At 48.9% G+C, this 15973-nt stretch overlaps 1 protein-coding gene across 1 annotated transcript in view; it reads left to right on the forward strand.

Moving 5' to 3' along the window:
• The window catches only part of IRGQ (immunity related GTPase Q), an 18582-nt gene extending 2950 nt beyond the window's left edge, over nucleotides 1-15632 (forward strand). The window contains exons 2-3 of the mRNA XM_040327351.1: nucleotides 12332-12987; nucleotides 14293-15632. Coding sequence (XP_040183285.1) covers nucleotides 12335-12987; nucleotides 14293-15406 — 1767 coding nt within the window. The 5' untranslated portion in view covers nucleotides 12332-12334 and the 3' untranslated portion in view covers nucleotides 15407-15632. The remainder of the gene's footprint in view (nucleotides 1-12331; nucleotides 12988-14292) is intronic.
• The last annotated feature ends 341 nt before the right edge of the window (nucleotides 15633-15973 follow it).

Genomic DNA, 15973 nt, shown 5'->3' on the forward strand with positions numbered 1-15973 from the left:
TAATATTTTTCTTATAACCTCACACCTAATAATCCCCTTTACAGAGGCGGCTCTTTAATTAGGCGGTCGCCTAAGGCCTCGCACTCACAGGGGCCTCGCGGCAGCCTAATTTCCCCAATGCATTACCCCAGTTTTGAGGGACAGGGGACCTAAACGCTGCTGTGCTCAGGCTGCATTAAGAGCCCTGACTCTGGAGCGGGAGCACCAGCGTCCCCAACAACCAGTGAATATTGGTGACACCACCCCTTGTGACGTCAATGACCCAGCATGCCCTCAGTCAATGACGTCACAAGGGGGCAGGTTCACCAGGTGACATCACTGGGTGGACCCCGCCCCTTAGTTATTAAAGAGCAGGATCTGGGGGCCACCTTGTTAAAGGGGGGCTTCCAGATTCCCGCAGACCCCCACAACCACCGGCCAGGGTTGTGGGGAAGAGGCTCTTGTCCTTGAATTATTTTTCCCCATCATGGGCGTGAGCGGGGCCCCATGTCAAATTTGCTTAAGGCCCCTCAAAGCCTAGAGCCGCCTCTGCCCCTGTACTCTGCCCCTGCCTCCTCCGCATCCCATAATATATTATATTTCTTATAACCTCACACCCAGCATCTAATAATCTCCTGTACTCTAAATACAATATTATATATGTCCTTTTCATAGGCGTGTGCACAGGGTGTGCCAGGTGTGCCCAGGCACACCCTAATCACAGATTCCCCCTACTGCCCTCCCCTCTCACGCTCCCGACTTCCCTCCTCTCCGCTCCCGTCGGCTGTTGCTGCGGGGATGTTTTAGGCCCCTTTCACACAACCACGACTTCAAAGTCGCGTGATTTTGCCGTGATTTCGCGGCCACGATTTCAGGGAGACTTGAGGTCTATGAACCTGAACTCGCATCAAAGTCGGACCAAAGTAGTGCAGGGACCACTTGGAAGTCGGCACCACTTGAAGTCGTACTAATATGAATGGTTTTCATTGGAAATCATGGCGAACGACTTGTCATGCTGCTTTGCAGCCCCAAATCGCGGGACAAGTCGTACAAGCGGGGAAGGGGCATTAGGGTGAGTGGGGGAAGGGGCCGGAAAATATGTAATTTACCAGCCCCTTCCCTTTCTGAATGTACATTGTGAGTTATTGGTAATGTGTGTTTTGAGGTTTGGGGTCCACACACCCTAATGGATGATTAGCAGGGCCGATCCTAGGCGGGTGTGCAGGGTGCAGTGCACCCTGGCGCCACAGAGGTGAGGGCGCTGAAGTGCCAGAGTGGGCGTCAGGGTAACAAAGACTTCTTAGGGGAGCATCTCTGTTTGAGTCGTTGCCAGAGAAACATTTGTAAAGGGGAGGGGTTGGTAAGACGACCACGCCCCATGTGGGGGCGCCAGAAATATTTTTGCACCCAGGCGTCTGTGACCCTAGGATCGGCCCTGATATTATACTGTATATGTAGTGTTTGTCCTCTGCTTTACTCTTCTATCTATACTCAATAATCTGATGTAATTCTGTACCCGACCTGTAATAATCTCCTTGTATTCTGGTTACAGATCCTAATTTTTTCCGGTGACCCTATAATCTCATATACACTATATAACCAAAAGTATTGGGACACCTGCGTTTACACACACATGAACTTTAATGGCATCCCAGTCTTAGTCTGTAGGGTTCAATATTGAGTTGGCCCCGCCCTTTGCAGTTATAACAGCTTCAGCTCTTCTGGGAAGGCTGTCCACAAGGTTTAGGAGTGTGTCACAGACACACTCCTAAACCCAATTAGCCATTTTCCCTCCCCGGTGTCATGTGACTCGTTAGTGTTACAAGGTCTCAGGTGTGAATGGGGAGCAGGCATGTTAAATTTGGTGTTATCGCTCTCACAATGTGTACAAACATAGTTACAAAGTTACAATGGCCGATTCACAAAGCACTTACGCCGACGTATAACAAGTTACGCCGACGTAACTGCAAATGTGCGCCGTCGTATCTGTGCACCAGACCCACAAACAGATATGCGCCTAAAAACAGGCTACACCCCGCCGACGTAGCTTGCTTACGCCGGCGTAGGGTGGGCGCACATTTAGGCTGGGTGCATGGTGCTGCTCCCATTGATTATCCATTCAAACATGCAAATGAGGGAAATACGGCGATGCACGAACCTGCGTGCGCCCGACGCAGGCTACGCGAGGTCCGCGTAAGTTGTACGTCCGGCGTAAAGTTATTCCTCATAAAGGAGGTGCAACCCAGCAGCAGACATGCAAAGGTCTGCACCAGGGAACACAAGCCGGCGTATTTTACGTTGGACGTGTGTCGGGCTGGGCGTAGGTTACGTTCCCGCCGTACGCAGGGGAATGCATCCACGTCACGGCGCATGCGCAGTTTGTGATATGTATCTGTCTGGCGCTCGGACAATCATTTGCATGGGGTCACGCCTCATTTGCATGGGTCACGCCCACTTCCACCTATGCCGGCTTACGCCTTCGAATACCACGCCACGCCCAGTGCTCCCAACGCTGCACGCGTTGGGAGCACTGGCTTGCTGAATTCATTGCTTGCCTCTGCGCTGCGCTGCGTTGGCGTAGCGTACATTGGTTACTCTACGGCAGCGTAATGTGCGCCCACTCTGTGAATCTGGGTCAATGTGTACAGACATAGGTACGACGGCTGTCCGATTTGCACTCCGGAAAGATCAATGACTAGCGCCGCTGTTGTTCGCACGTTTCCAGCCACTTTTATTTGGGCTTTGGATCGAGTGGGGAAGAAAATATTTTCCCGTTTTTATTTGCGTTCGGGGAGGTAGTCACTGGGACAAGAAGGCACAGACAACATTTAAAATATTATCAGAATTCCTAACACATCCTCGCTCTACTAAAAATGTAAATTTGTGGGGTTTTTTTGTCTGATTCTCTGCAATAGAGACACAAACAGTGAAATGTCACCGGCACACCATGTAGAATACAAATCGGGACATTTTGCGACATTTCGGGGCCACGGAGGACCCTTTCCTCCGGCAGTAGTGACAGCGAGTGGTCCTCGGTGGCCCCGAAACATCACCGTTTGGTTTGAGACAATAAATAAAGAAAAAAGGTTGTTATGTATTCTGCGTGGCGTTATGGTGACATTTCATTGTTTGTTTGTTGGACTCCTTTGACAGCGCCATCCATCAGTGGCTCACCATAGCACCCGTCATTGTAGAGGTTTATGGTTTTAAGGAGTTTTTTTTTTTTGGCCCCTGTAACGGTCAGGGGTTAATGCCGTTACGATATTCCATTCCACCAACCCAAGACTGCTTCCGACACGCCACAATCCAGCAGACACGACCCATTGGATTTCTCCCAGAATAACAAGACACACAGCTCTGTTCTCTGGTTCCAGACAGAATGGATCCTTTAATGGTAAACTCCGCTCTTATACAGTTAGCAACCAAATATGGACAATGACTCAACTCCACCCACAACATGACACAAGGAACTTCAATACACATTCCTTTAGATAATGACATTACAGGGTTAGTTAGCATAGCACCATGAAATATCTTAGGAGCCAGGCTTAATTAACACAATAGACAATAAAATGCAATCACAGCAAGCTTTCATCACTACTGCCAGGTAGCTGGAGGTGATTAACATCAATTAACATCTTAACAGTATGTGTCCCCACATTGAATGACTCACACTATTATTGACCTGTTGGGTTAGTTCTTCTAGACATTCTTGAGTATATTGTGGATTACTGTCCAATGCTAAAACAATCCAACATATGTCCCTTATTTCCTGGCTCAATCTGTGCCCAAAAGTGACTCCCGTTACAGCCCCTATTTGAGAATTCCCACCAATTGGACCCCAGTAAAGGCACACAGGCAGTTTGGCTCGTCCCCACCAAATCCCATGTTTTGGAAGCCTGATCCACCATAGGTGCAACGTCCTACCCCATGCGAATAGAGATGTACATCGTATGTCTTGAAAGCAGAACTCCAGTGTTTGGGGTATACGTCCTTGAACGTAAATGGCCCTGAATGCGCATACCACCAGGGCCGGTGCAAGGATTTTTTCTAACTCGGGTGAAGGTGCATTTTGACGCCCCCCCCCCCCACAGCACGCACGCACGCACAGCGCCGCAAAAACGACAGTAAAGTGCCGCTAAAATAGCGGCGCTTTACTGCCGACGGTGCAACGCCCCAGTGTGAAAGTAGCCTAAGTCATGTGCCAGGCACATGACCAAACAGATGCCTCCTTTTACATTATACAGCACCCTGCAACTCTGGACCCTTTTTCCATTACACGGCACTGTACCTCTGGGCCCCTTTACATTACACAGATCCGCACCTCTGGACCCCTTTTACATTACACAGCACCTTGCACCTCTGGACCCCTTTTACATTACACAGCACCGCACCTCTGGGCCCCTTTTACATTACACAGCACCTCACCTCTGGACCACTTTTACATTACACAGCAACACTCTGCACCCCTAGACCCCTTTAGATTTACACAGACACCCCTCCCCAGCTCTGTCCTTTCCTACATTAATAATGCAGATGCAGAGACAGTGAGCAGCGCTGAACAGAGGGCAATCACCTTCTGGTTTACTTACATTAGCTTCAGCAGCTCTCTACTCAGCACTGCTCACTGTGTCTCTCTTCCCTGCGGTACAGGAAAGTTTTGCTTACCTTGCTGGATTCTCCAGATCGAGAAAAACAAACTTGGTGCCGCCGCCGCGCTGTAAACACGTCATGGGCATCATATCCCATACAGCCAATCAGCGCACCACAGAGAGAGGCACAGCGCCTCCCACTCCGCCGCCCTCCAATCACACAAACAAGCCTAGGAAAAAAATGTCCCACTTCACCTGGGCTCCTGCGCCGTTATCTGTTTTTTTCAGCCCTTCCGCCTGGTTGGCTGGTGTTCCCCGCCACCCCCACATCGAGGGAGACAGACAGTTCCACCAGCCAACCAGGCGGAAGGGCTAAAAAAAACAGATAACAGCGCAGAAGCCCAAGTGAAGTGCCGTGCCGCCGCCGGGGCTATAGTGCGGGAGGCGGCCCGGCGGACCGCAGCCGTAGGAGGACAGCCCGGGTTGGAATTCTTTACGGCCCCCCCCCAGGGCTGGCGCCGCAAGGCACATGCCCATGTTGCCTTGCGCTAGCGCCGGCCCTGCATACCACGTGGTGCCCCATCTAGCTCCCACATAGTCCGTCATATATTTGAGCTGGATGCTGCACCTGTGCCTCCCGGGCACCCAAAAACACCCAAAAACACCAAGATTTTGCACTAATAGGCCTAACCTGCCCCGGTGTATTAGACCTAAGAATGACCAATGGAAGTATACACCTATCAGATATAATATTATGACGTCGCACCTAATATCGAGTAGGTCCTCGTGAGGGATAGTAATGAACAAGCTCAGCCTCGGCTCCTCTACAGCCACGCCCCCTGACACTAGGCAAAACGCATCAATGGGGATGTGGCTGGGGAGGAGCTCCGTTTGCCACAAAAATAGCCCTGGCCCATTGAAGCATGAACTCCACTAGTCCTCTGAAGGTATGCTATGGTCTCTGGCACCAAGCCGTCAGTAGCAAGTCCTGTAAGTTGCGAGGTGGGTCCTCTATGGATCAGACTTTTTTTTTCCAGCACATCTCACAGATGCTCGATTAAATTGAGATCTTGAGAATTTATGTACAACACCTTAAACCTGTTGATGTATTCCTCGAAAAAAATGTTGAGTTCATCAGACCAGGCCACCTTCCTCCATTGCTCCGTGGTCCAGTTCTGATGCTCACGGGCCCATTGTAGACACTTTTGCCTGTGGACACGGGTCAGCATGGGCTCCCTGACCAGTCAGCCGCTATGCAGCTCCATACTCAACAAACTGTGGCCTCCATGGCCCTCACTTGTTTTTCCAGCACGTCTCACAGAGGCTTGATTGGATTGAGATCGGGAGAATGTGGAAGCCAAGTCAACACCCCAAACTCATTGTTGTGTTATTCAAACCATTCTAGCAGTATTGGCAGGGCACATTATCCTGCTGACACAGGCCACTGCCATCATGGAATACCGTTTTCATAAAGGGACGTACTTGGTCACCAACAATATTTAGGTAGGGGGTACATGTCAACTAACATCCTCTCTGGCTTGTCTTCTTCCCATTCTTCATCCTGGTGACATCTCTTTCCTAGGTAAGTGACGCACCCGGCTATCTACATGAAGTAAAAAAAAAAAATGTGATTGAACAGACCGCCTTCTTCCATTGCTCTGTGGGCCAGTTCAGATGCTCACATACAGGGCCAGATTCCAGACAAGGCAGCGGAGGCCAGGCCTCGGGGGGGCAGCGGGTGCAGGGGCGGCGCCGCGGCAACAGGGGGCAGGGATGGACTGGCCACCGGGAGTTTCCCGGTGGGCCGATGGGCTCAGTGGGCCAGTTACAGCGGCTGCCTAATCTGCATCGGAGGTCCACGGCGATCTACCTGTCAATCGCCGACAGCTGGTGCCTGACGGGTAGATCAAGATTTAGTCAGCATGCAGAGTAGCGCAAGAAGCGTGTGTAATAAGTTCTCTCACATGTCACTCTGCTCTTCTCGTCCATCCCCATTTGCTTATGACATCATCTGGGATGGACGAGAAGAGAGGAGAGGCCGCCAGGGAGCAGAGTAACATGTGAGAGAACTTATTACACACGCTTCCTGCGCTATTCTGCATGCTTGCTGGTAAACGATGTGCCCCATGTCCTGATGTGCCCCTTGCCCTTATGTGCTATGTTCCCTGATGTGCCCCGTGTCCTGATGTGCTATGTGCTCCATGCCCTGATGTGCCCTGTGCCCCGATGTGCTGTGCCTCAATGTGGTGTGCCCTAATGTGCTGTGATGGGCCCTGATGTGCTGTGCCCTGTACCCTAATGTGATGTGCCTTGTACGTGTTGTGCCCTGATGTACCCCGTACCCTGATGTGCTGAGCTCTGTACTGTGCCCTGATGTGCACTGTACCCTGATGTGTTGTGCCCTGGGCCGGTCGGGATGAAGGCCCCCCTATATGATGGTGGGTGTGTGTTGGGGGGGGGGGGGGGTGGCAGCATTAAAGGACCTGGGGCGGCAAAGGGAGTAAATCCAGGCCTGCTTACATACCTATTGTAGGCATTTTTGGCTGTGTACACGAGTCAGCATGGGCACCCTAACCGGTCTGTGGCTACGCAGCCCCCAACTTCAGGGACAACATGTTACTTGCTTCCTAATATATACTATATGCCCATATGCCATTGTAACTACAGTAGATAACCAATGTTACTCAATAATGTTATAGCTGAGCGGTATACGTCTGGCTAGAGCTCCAACCTTTTTCCTGCTCTGTCGAAAAAATGAAAAAAATGTAACTGCTCCCCTGGACAGAAATTCCCCCAGAGGTTGAAAAATGATTGTAGAATACAGGAACCATTCAGTGCAGATGATTACCCAGCAGGCGGTTGTAATGAGCCAGGGCCTTAGATAACAATAGGAAAGGTTCAGAAGAGTGAGGAGGTTATGGCATTCATTTTTGATGAGCATTGCTTACCAGGCTCCTGGGATTTGTCCAACTCTGGATGGAATAATATATAATATACGAGGCTCTTCCCGTTTTATAGACCGAGTGGACTATGAGTCAAACCCTCGGAGGATTCGGTGCCTGTTGAGCTACACCAGTCATGAAATAGCCGGTGTAAGACGGGGATGGACAAATCCCACGAGAAGGCGAGAAGAGAAGTTTTGCAGTTGAGGATTGCTACTAATTAAATTCCATGGTATGGCTTTCACCCAACAGTCACGAATATGTAGGTTGACTCGTTTCATTCCAGCCGTCGCTGGAAGCAGATGTTACCTGGTTCCTGGAAAATAAAAATGATTGCCTTGCCTTGCCTTGCCAACAAATCCAAGGAGCCAATTTGTCTACCAAAATATAGCAGGCACTTAAACTAAAGGCAATTTTTTTTCCCGTAGTATTGAATAGAGTGGCGAAGGATTAGAACACTTGGTAGGTTTATGTTGCTGTCTGAGTCCCTGAGCTGAGCCACAGTTTTACCACCTCAACGACCACCCATCATTACAGCCTGACAGAACCAGGGCCGCTGATAGGCCAGTACAACTTGGGGGGGGGGTTGGCTTCATGATCCACTACCACAGTTTTTTTGTAGCATGGCACCTCTAGTAACACTGCATTACTCTGCTATTTGCATTGTTTCTGGTAGGGTTGTCCCGATACCACTTTTTTAGGACCGAGTACAAGTACCGATACTTTTTTTCAAGTAGTCGCCGATACCGAATACCGATACTTTTTTTAAATGTGTCCCCAAATGCAGCCATGTCCCCCCCATATGCAGCCATGTCCCCCCCATATGCAGCCATGTCCCTCTAGCCATGTCCCTCACATATGCAGCCATGTCCCTCTAGCCATGTCCCTCACATATGCAGCAATGTCCCTCTAGCCATGTCCCTCACATATGCAGCAATGTCCCTCTAGCCATGTCCCTCACATATGCAGCCATGTCCCTCTAGCCATGTCCCTCACATATGCAGCCATGTCCCTCACATATGCAGCAATGTCCCTCTAGCCATGTCCCTCACATATGCAGCAATGTCCCTCTAGCCATGTCCCTTGATGCGGCGGCGCGATGCGGCGGCAGCGGCGGGGGGGGGAAAGGGGGGGGAAAGTATTCTATTTAGGTATCGGGGGTATTTGCGCGAGTACGAGTACTCCCGCAAATACTCTGTATCGGTCCCGATACCGATACTGGTATCGGTATCTGGACAACCCTAGTTTCTGGTAATGGCACCTATACATTGTGGCATGGGTGGCTTTGTCTGCCCATAACACGTTCTGCCTGCAGAGACGGTGCCACCCATGCCGCCAAATCGCTTATGCCGTAATGTGCTGCAGACAGTGGCACCCATAACGATAATGCCATAACGCATGTGCTGCCTGCAGAGAATGGCGGCATGGGTGGCAGTGTCTGAAGCACAATATGGCACTGTCAGCAGGTAGCACATGCATTATGGCATTAGCGTCATGGGTGGCACTGTCTGCAGCACATTGCGGCATGGGAGACAGTGCCACCCGTGCTGCCAGTAGAATTATGCCATTGGCAGCATGGGTGGCAGTGTCTGCAGCACAATATGGCATTGGCCGCATGGGTGGCACTGTCTGCAGGTAGCACATGCGTTATGGGCCATAACGCATGTGCTGCATGCAGAGACAGTGCCACCCATGCGGCCAATGCTGTAATGTGCTGCAGACAGTGCCATCCATGACGCTAATGCCATAATGCATGTGTGCATGTGCACATGTGTTATGGCATTAGCGTCATGGGTGGCATTGTCTGCAGCACATTACAGCATTGGCAGGCGGCATGGAATGTGTGGCACTGTCTGCAGCACAATATGGCATCTGGGGAGGGGCCAGGGGCGGAGCCAGGGTGGGGCAGAAGGAGGGACAAGGGGTGGAGCTGAAGGGGGCCCCGCCAGGTAGGCTGTACGGGGCCCCATGATTTCTATCAGCGGGCCTGGACAGAACTATACACATCCACAGCATTTTTACATTCGACCATTGGGATCAATACCAGAACTGTGAGCCCAACACTCAAGGGGTTCAACATTTCAAGTCTTGGGCTACTAGCCAGGCCTTAAGAGTTACTCGCCACCAGTTGTCCCACCCAACCCCTACACTGCCCCACCCCTAATCCGACCCCTAAATACGATCTCATAAATTATTTAATGAAATTGCATTGTTAAAGCGGAGGTCCACCCAAATTTATTTATTTTTTTAAAAAGCCAGCAGCTACAAATACTGCAGCTGCTGACTTAAAAAATGGACACTTACCTGTCCAGGGCGCCCGTGATGTCGGCAGCCGAGGCCAGGCAATCGCTCGTCCCTCGGCTGCCTCCCGCCACCATCCGCGGTGAGGGAATCAGGAAGTGAAGCGTTGCGGCTTCACTGCCCGATTCCCTACTGCGCGAGTGGTGCGGCCCATCCTTCCCAGGAGACAGCGAGGGGGACGGGAAGTGGCGTGACTCCCACTGGAGTCTATGCCTGTAAGTGGGTGCAGATACCTGTCTTAGACAGGTATCTGCACCCCCTCCCCCCTGAAAGGTGCCAAATGTGACACCGGAGGGGGGGGGAGGGTTCCGAAAAGCGGAAGTTCAATTTTTGGGTGGAATACCGCTTTAAATGTTTTATGCAGAATTAAAGGGGTTGTAAAGCTTCGTGTTTTTCACCTTATTGCATCCTATGCATTAAACACCTTGCCGTCACCGCCCCCCGAGCCCCCGTTTTACTTACCTGAGCCCCGAATTTCCGTGGGCGCGATCACGCTTTGGTTTCCGCTGTGTGAATGGGCTCCAAGTATCCCTTTAAGTTACAAAAATAAATATTAACAACAACTTTAACAATATGAACATAAAGGATATTTCATTGATCAATAAAATATGATTGGCTACTATAGGCACTGTACACGTCAATACTGCCTTGTTAAGTAAATATTTGAATGCTATATTAATTATAGCATTAAACCAATGAATGACACTTTTACTGATTTAGGCTGCAGAGAGAATTGCAGAGGAGCACAGCACTGGACATTGGAGCGGGAGCTGCCAAAATTAACATTTCCAACTAACAAGCTGTTGATTGGTTGCAAGGCGGTCCAAGCAACCAGTCACCAGCTAGGGAAAGTAAATTTTGTCAACTCTCACCCAACCCCCCTCCCCGCCCCCACCTCCTCTAGTTCTTTGCCGACGCCCACTGTATGCCAGGCCCTGCTAAGAGAATGACGTGGCGGAGACTAGGAGCAGAATTGGCTCCCGTTAAACCCTGTCTACCAGCGGCTGCCGCCACCTGCGGCTTCAGGCTTTACACTCGCCCTCAACTTATTTCCACTCGCCTATTGCGAGCAGGTGAGTGGAAATTTTGAGGGCTGGTATTATCACAGATCACTTTATTAGTGTCACTGGCGATATCATTTCCCCTCCAGTGTCAGTTTGTGTCAGATTTCCCACCACACTATCGCGTTCCCATTATAAGTCACCGATCACCGCCATTACTCTTATAAATAAAAATTCTAGTGTATATATACACACCTACGTAATATATATATATATATATATATATATATATATATTTTTAATTAAATACATGTAGCTGAATACATTTTGGCAAAAATCTATGAATACATTTGATTTTGTTTATTTTTTAATTGTATATGTTTTGTATCAAAAAGTAAAACATATATATATATATATATATATATATATATATATATATATATATATATATATATATTTTTTTTTTTTTTCTTTTTTTTTTCTTTGTCTTTTTCCATTTATATATATATAAAAAAAAAAAGAAAAACAGAAAGCTCTATTTATTTGAAAAAAACTATATATAAATTTAGTTTAGGTACAGTGTTGCTTGACCACAACACAATTACCAGTTAAATTAGAGCATGCTGAATAGGAAAAAAGGGCCAGATTCACAGCGGAGATACGACGGAGTATCTGAGATACTCCGTCGTATCTCTCAGAGTATCTATGCGACTGATTCATAGAATCAGTTACGCATAGTTAGCCCTAAGATCCGACAGGTGTAATTGTTTTACACTGTCGGATCTTAGGATGCAGTACCGCGGCCGCCGCTGGGGGGAGTTTGCGTCGTAAACCAGCGTCGGGTATGCAAATTAGGAGTTGCGGTTTTTCGCGTTCGCTACGTCGCTGCTAGTCTAGTTTCCCGTCGCAAAGTTAGTCGTCGTTTTGGGTGCCCTAACTTTACACAGCACACGTATGTGCTGTATAAAGTATGGCCGTCGTTCCCGCGTCGAAATGTGAAAATTCACGTCGTTTGCGTAAGACGTCCGGGAATACGGAAGTACGCTACGCACGCCGCTGTTTGAAAAAATGACGTCACTTCGCGCAAAGCACGGTGGGAATTTCGAAACGGCGCATGCGCAGTAGGTCCGGCGCGGGAGCGCGCCTAATTTAAATGGCACACGCCCATTTAAATTACGCGGGCTTACGCCGGAGGCCGCCAGCGTAGGTTTTCATTGCAAGTGCTTTGTGAATCAGGCACTTGCGATGAAAACTTGCGGCGGTGTAACGTATCTACGATACGTTACGCCGCCGCACTTCTACGTGAATCTGGCCCAAAGTGCCTGGTCATGAAGAGGGGTAAAATCTTCTGGAGCTCAAGTCATTAAACCTTTTCTAATATTGTTGGTTGAACACATCTTCTTGTTCCTAAAAATGTACTTGTCCACATTTGCTGCAGTAACATGGCTAAGAAAAAAAAATTATATGTTTTATTCCAAAATAGTATTTTTTTTAAAAAAAAAACTTTTTCTTGCAGGTTATGGAAACTTTCAGCGAGCTTAGTCTTACAGAACGTGAAGTTGAGATCGTTGTGGCTACCAAAGAAGAGTCTGATGATCCTGATGGCTCTCCTCCTGAAGATTGCTGGGACTTTTCAGTGGCGGTTGCAGGTGGTCCTGGTGTGGGGAAAACTGTCCTGATACAGGCCCTTCTGGGCTTCACTGAGAACAGTCAGCATTCGAGAGCAGCTTTCCTACATCCTACTAGGCCTGATGGACCATTGCTGTACCTTCATCCTTCCCACCCGGGTTTGACTCTCTGGGAACTTCCTCTAGAAGATGGCTGTCCTGAAAAGTGGATCTCTGAAGCGGACCTTCTTCTTCTGGTTACCGACGGTCAGTTCTCACAAGCTCATGTTGACTTGGCTAGCAGTGCCTTCAACCAGGGCAAACGGCTCTGTCTTGTACGCACTAAAGTGGACTGCGACCTTCATACCCTGAAGAGGAGGATGAAGGAGGAGTACAACCGGGTGGAAGTGCTCTCCGCGTTGCGTATGGTCACCATACAACCTTTCAGCAAGATGGCCAAGGAAGAGGCTCCACCACTGTTCTTGGTGTCTGGCTTTGAGCCAAATAAGCTAGACACCCCAAAGCTGAAGGCGGAGGTAGAGAGCACATCAAGAGAATGTGGAAGGTAAGAAGGCCGTGGAGGTCTTAGAAATGGCAGTAGTAGTGATGTTTCAACCACTTGGGGAACAAGCCTATGTTTTACACTTGGTGTTTACACGTTAAAATCATTTTTTATTTTTTTGTTGCTAGAAAATTACTTAGAATCCCCAAACATTATATATATATATATATATATATATATATATATATATATATATATATATATATATATATATATATATATAATCGTATTTATCTTCCTATAGCGCGCACCGGCGTATAGCGCGCACCCATACTCTAGGAGGGAAATTCATGGAAAAAAAATGAATTACTTACAGTTTGTCGGTGTCTTGCCCGGCGTCCATCGGCGGCCTTGTCCGGTCCGGCGTCCGTCTGTGGCCTCGGTGGTGTCCTCCCCGCTTCTCCCGCACTGTCTCTGAGCTCTCCCGCGCTGTCTCTGAGCTCTCCCGAACTGTCTCTGAGCGCCGCCGCCGACATATACCGAGTGCAGTACACTCGGCCATGCTCGGCTCCTCTCGCATAAAGGCTAGGAGGCGGCACAGGGCGTGACCGCGAGCGTGGCCGAGCACAGCCGAGTGTACTGCGCTCGGTATATGTCGGCGGCGGTGCTCAGAGACAGCGGATCGGCGTATAATGCGCACCCACGATTTTCCCCTGATTTTAAGAAACACTCTGTTCCCGAACCTTTCCGAGGTTTGCCAAGGTCAGCCGAACTGTCCTTTGGGTCTTTCTGGCTGTTTCCGAGGCTCTCCGATGCCCCCCCACCTCTGGCCGCATGTGGTATTGCATGCCATTGAAGTCAACACGGAAAAAAAATATTTTCATTTCCATTGACTTCAATGGGGAAACTCACTTTGGTATGCGAGTACTTTGGATTACGAGCATTCTCCTGGAACGGATTATGCTCATAATCTGAGGTTCCACTGTATTGGATTGTCAGAAATCACTATTGTTTGTATTACTATAATAATGCTACAACAAAATGGCGCCTCTGTGATTAAGCTCCAAATTCGGTGAAACTTTTTGGATGGAAACAAAGCTGAAGCCATTTTTCAACATAGTTGTGATTGCTAGTGGGCTTGGCCGGGAGCCATTTTGTTGTAGTCCTGATTGGGTCTGACAAGCCTGTGTTCAGCCCAACCAGCACCTGGAAGCAGCATTCTGGGGCGTTTGAGCAGTACTGTTTTAGCTTTTCTTTTGGGCAACTATTGTAATGCTTTGACCATAGATCAAGTATTTTTTTTAAATTGTCTTTTTGTGCTTTTGATAACCTACCATGTTAACCTACATCAATATAATTTTCCCTCAGACCTCTTTGTCTTGCCCAACAAGGGTACGAAGTGATTGGCTATGAAGAAATTGCAGAGTTGCAGTCTGCATTGGAGAGAGGTGGGATTTCGGAGATGGTCAGATTCATCCAGAGCAGCCTGGATTCTCTGCTGGACACTAGATTTGACCTTGCGATGATGGGTGGTAACCCTGAGTTCCGCCACTCCATTCTAAACTCCCTTCGGGGACTGATCGATGAAGAGGATGGAGCAGCTCATGGTGGAAACCCAGAAAACCCCATAGAATATCCCTGTCTAAAGTACACCAAGGCCAGCCTTTGGGACCTCCCTGGAATGGAGAGTCTGGAGTCCCAGCCGAAGAAATACCTAGAAAGTGTGCACATCAACCACTATGACTTCACACTGCTGTTTCTTACACCGTGGCAAGAGGCCTCCTCTAGTTACAAATCCTTAGTTCTTGAATTGAAGAAAGAAGGAAGGAAAAGTGCTTTTGTCCAGGACTGTGGTGAAGATGATAGCCAGCAAGGAGCACAAGATAGTGACGTCTTTGTCCTGTCTCCTAGTAAAATTCCAAGTCCCGAGTTCCATAGTTTTTTGAGTTTTCTGGAGAAGAAGCTCTCCAGCCAGAAGCTGCGAGCCTTCATGCTTTCACTCCCAAACCTCTCTGCACAAGTCATACAGAAAAAAATGGAGGCGCTTTCCCAAGAAGTATGGAAGGTAGCCTTGCTCTCCAGCCTGGTGGCTACTGTACCCATCCCTGGGGTAGCGGTTGCATGTGACCTGTCCTTACTGACTGCCCGTCTGGACACTTATCGCCAAGAACTTGGCCTAGATGCCAACTCATTAGCTAATCTGTCTCATAAGTCAGGGGTTCCAGTGTCCACACTTATGTTAGAGATTCAGAGCCCCGCGGGAAAAGGAGTAACACGGGAGCTTGTTGGGAAAATGCTCGGCTCTTCCACAGGTATTGGGTTGGAAGTTGCAGGAGTCTTTTTACATAGATTCCCATTGTTGGGTCCTTTGGCTACCGGAGGAATCGCTTTCCATGCCAGTTATTTAGTACTTACCCGCTGCCTGCAGGCCATGTCGGAGGATGCCCAGCGGGTACTTGCCAGAGCACAGTTGTGTGCTTAGGTTATTTAAGGTTAAGTCCACTCAAAATGGATATTTTAGGCGCAGGTGAAGCCTGGTGGGCTTTGTAGGCCTCTGGTTACTATATGTTTTGGAAACTCTAAATGCAAGATCTCCCTGCCATCATTTCTGAATCTGTTTCTGTCCACTTGGGAGCTTTAAAGTGGATGTAAACCCACTCTCATCCTTTCTAAACTACTGCCATAGTGCTGATCTATAAGGATCAGGGGCGGACTGACAACTCATGGGGCCCCCGGGCAATAGAAGATTATGGGGCCCCCGGGCTTACAGATGGCCACCACGCCAGGAGGCATTACAGAGGCAGGGCAGCTAAAATCTCAGGATTTTCACATCAAAAGCATGTCGTTTTTGGACAGATGTAAAAAAAAAAACACAGATTTTTACATACTGTCCCTGGTTTTAATGAGCCTGGCAACCCTGATGGGGCCCCCTAGTGGCATGGGCCCGAGTGCCTCAATGGTCAGTCCGCCCCTGATAAGGATATAGATGCCTCCTGCATGTATCCTCACCTGTCAAATGTCTCCCCTCTGTCTGTTATAAGAACTGAAA

The sequence above is a fragment of the Rana temporaria genome, chromosome 10 (genome assembly GCF_905171775.1).
Source record: "Rana temporaria chromosome 10, aRanTem1.1, whole genome shotgun sequence".
Classification (NCBI taxonomy): domain Eukaryota; kingdom Metazoa; phylum Chordata; class Amphibia; order Anura; family Ranidae; genus Rana; species Rana temporaria.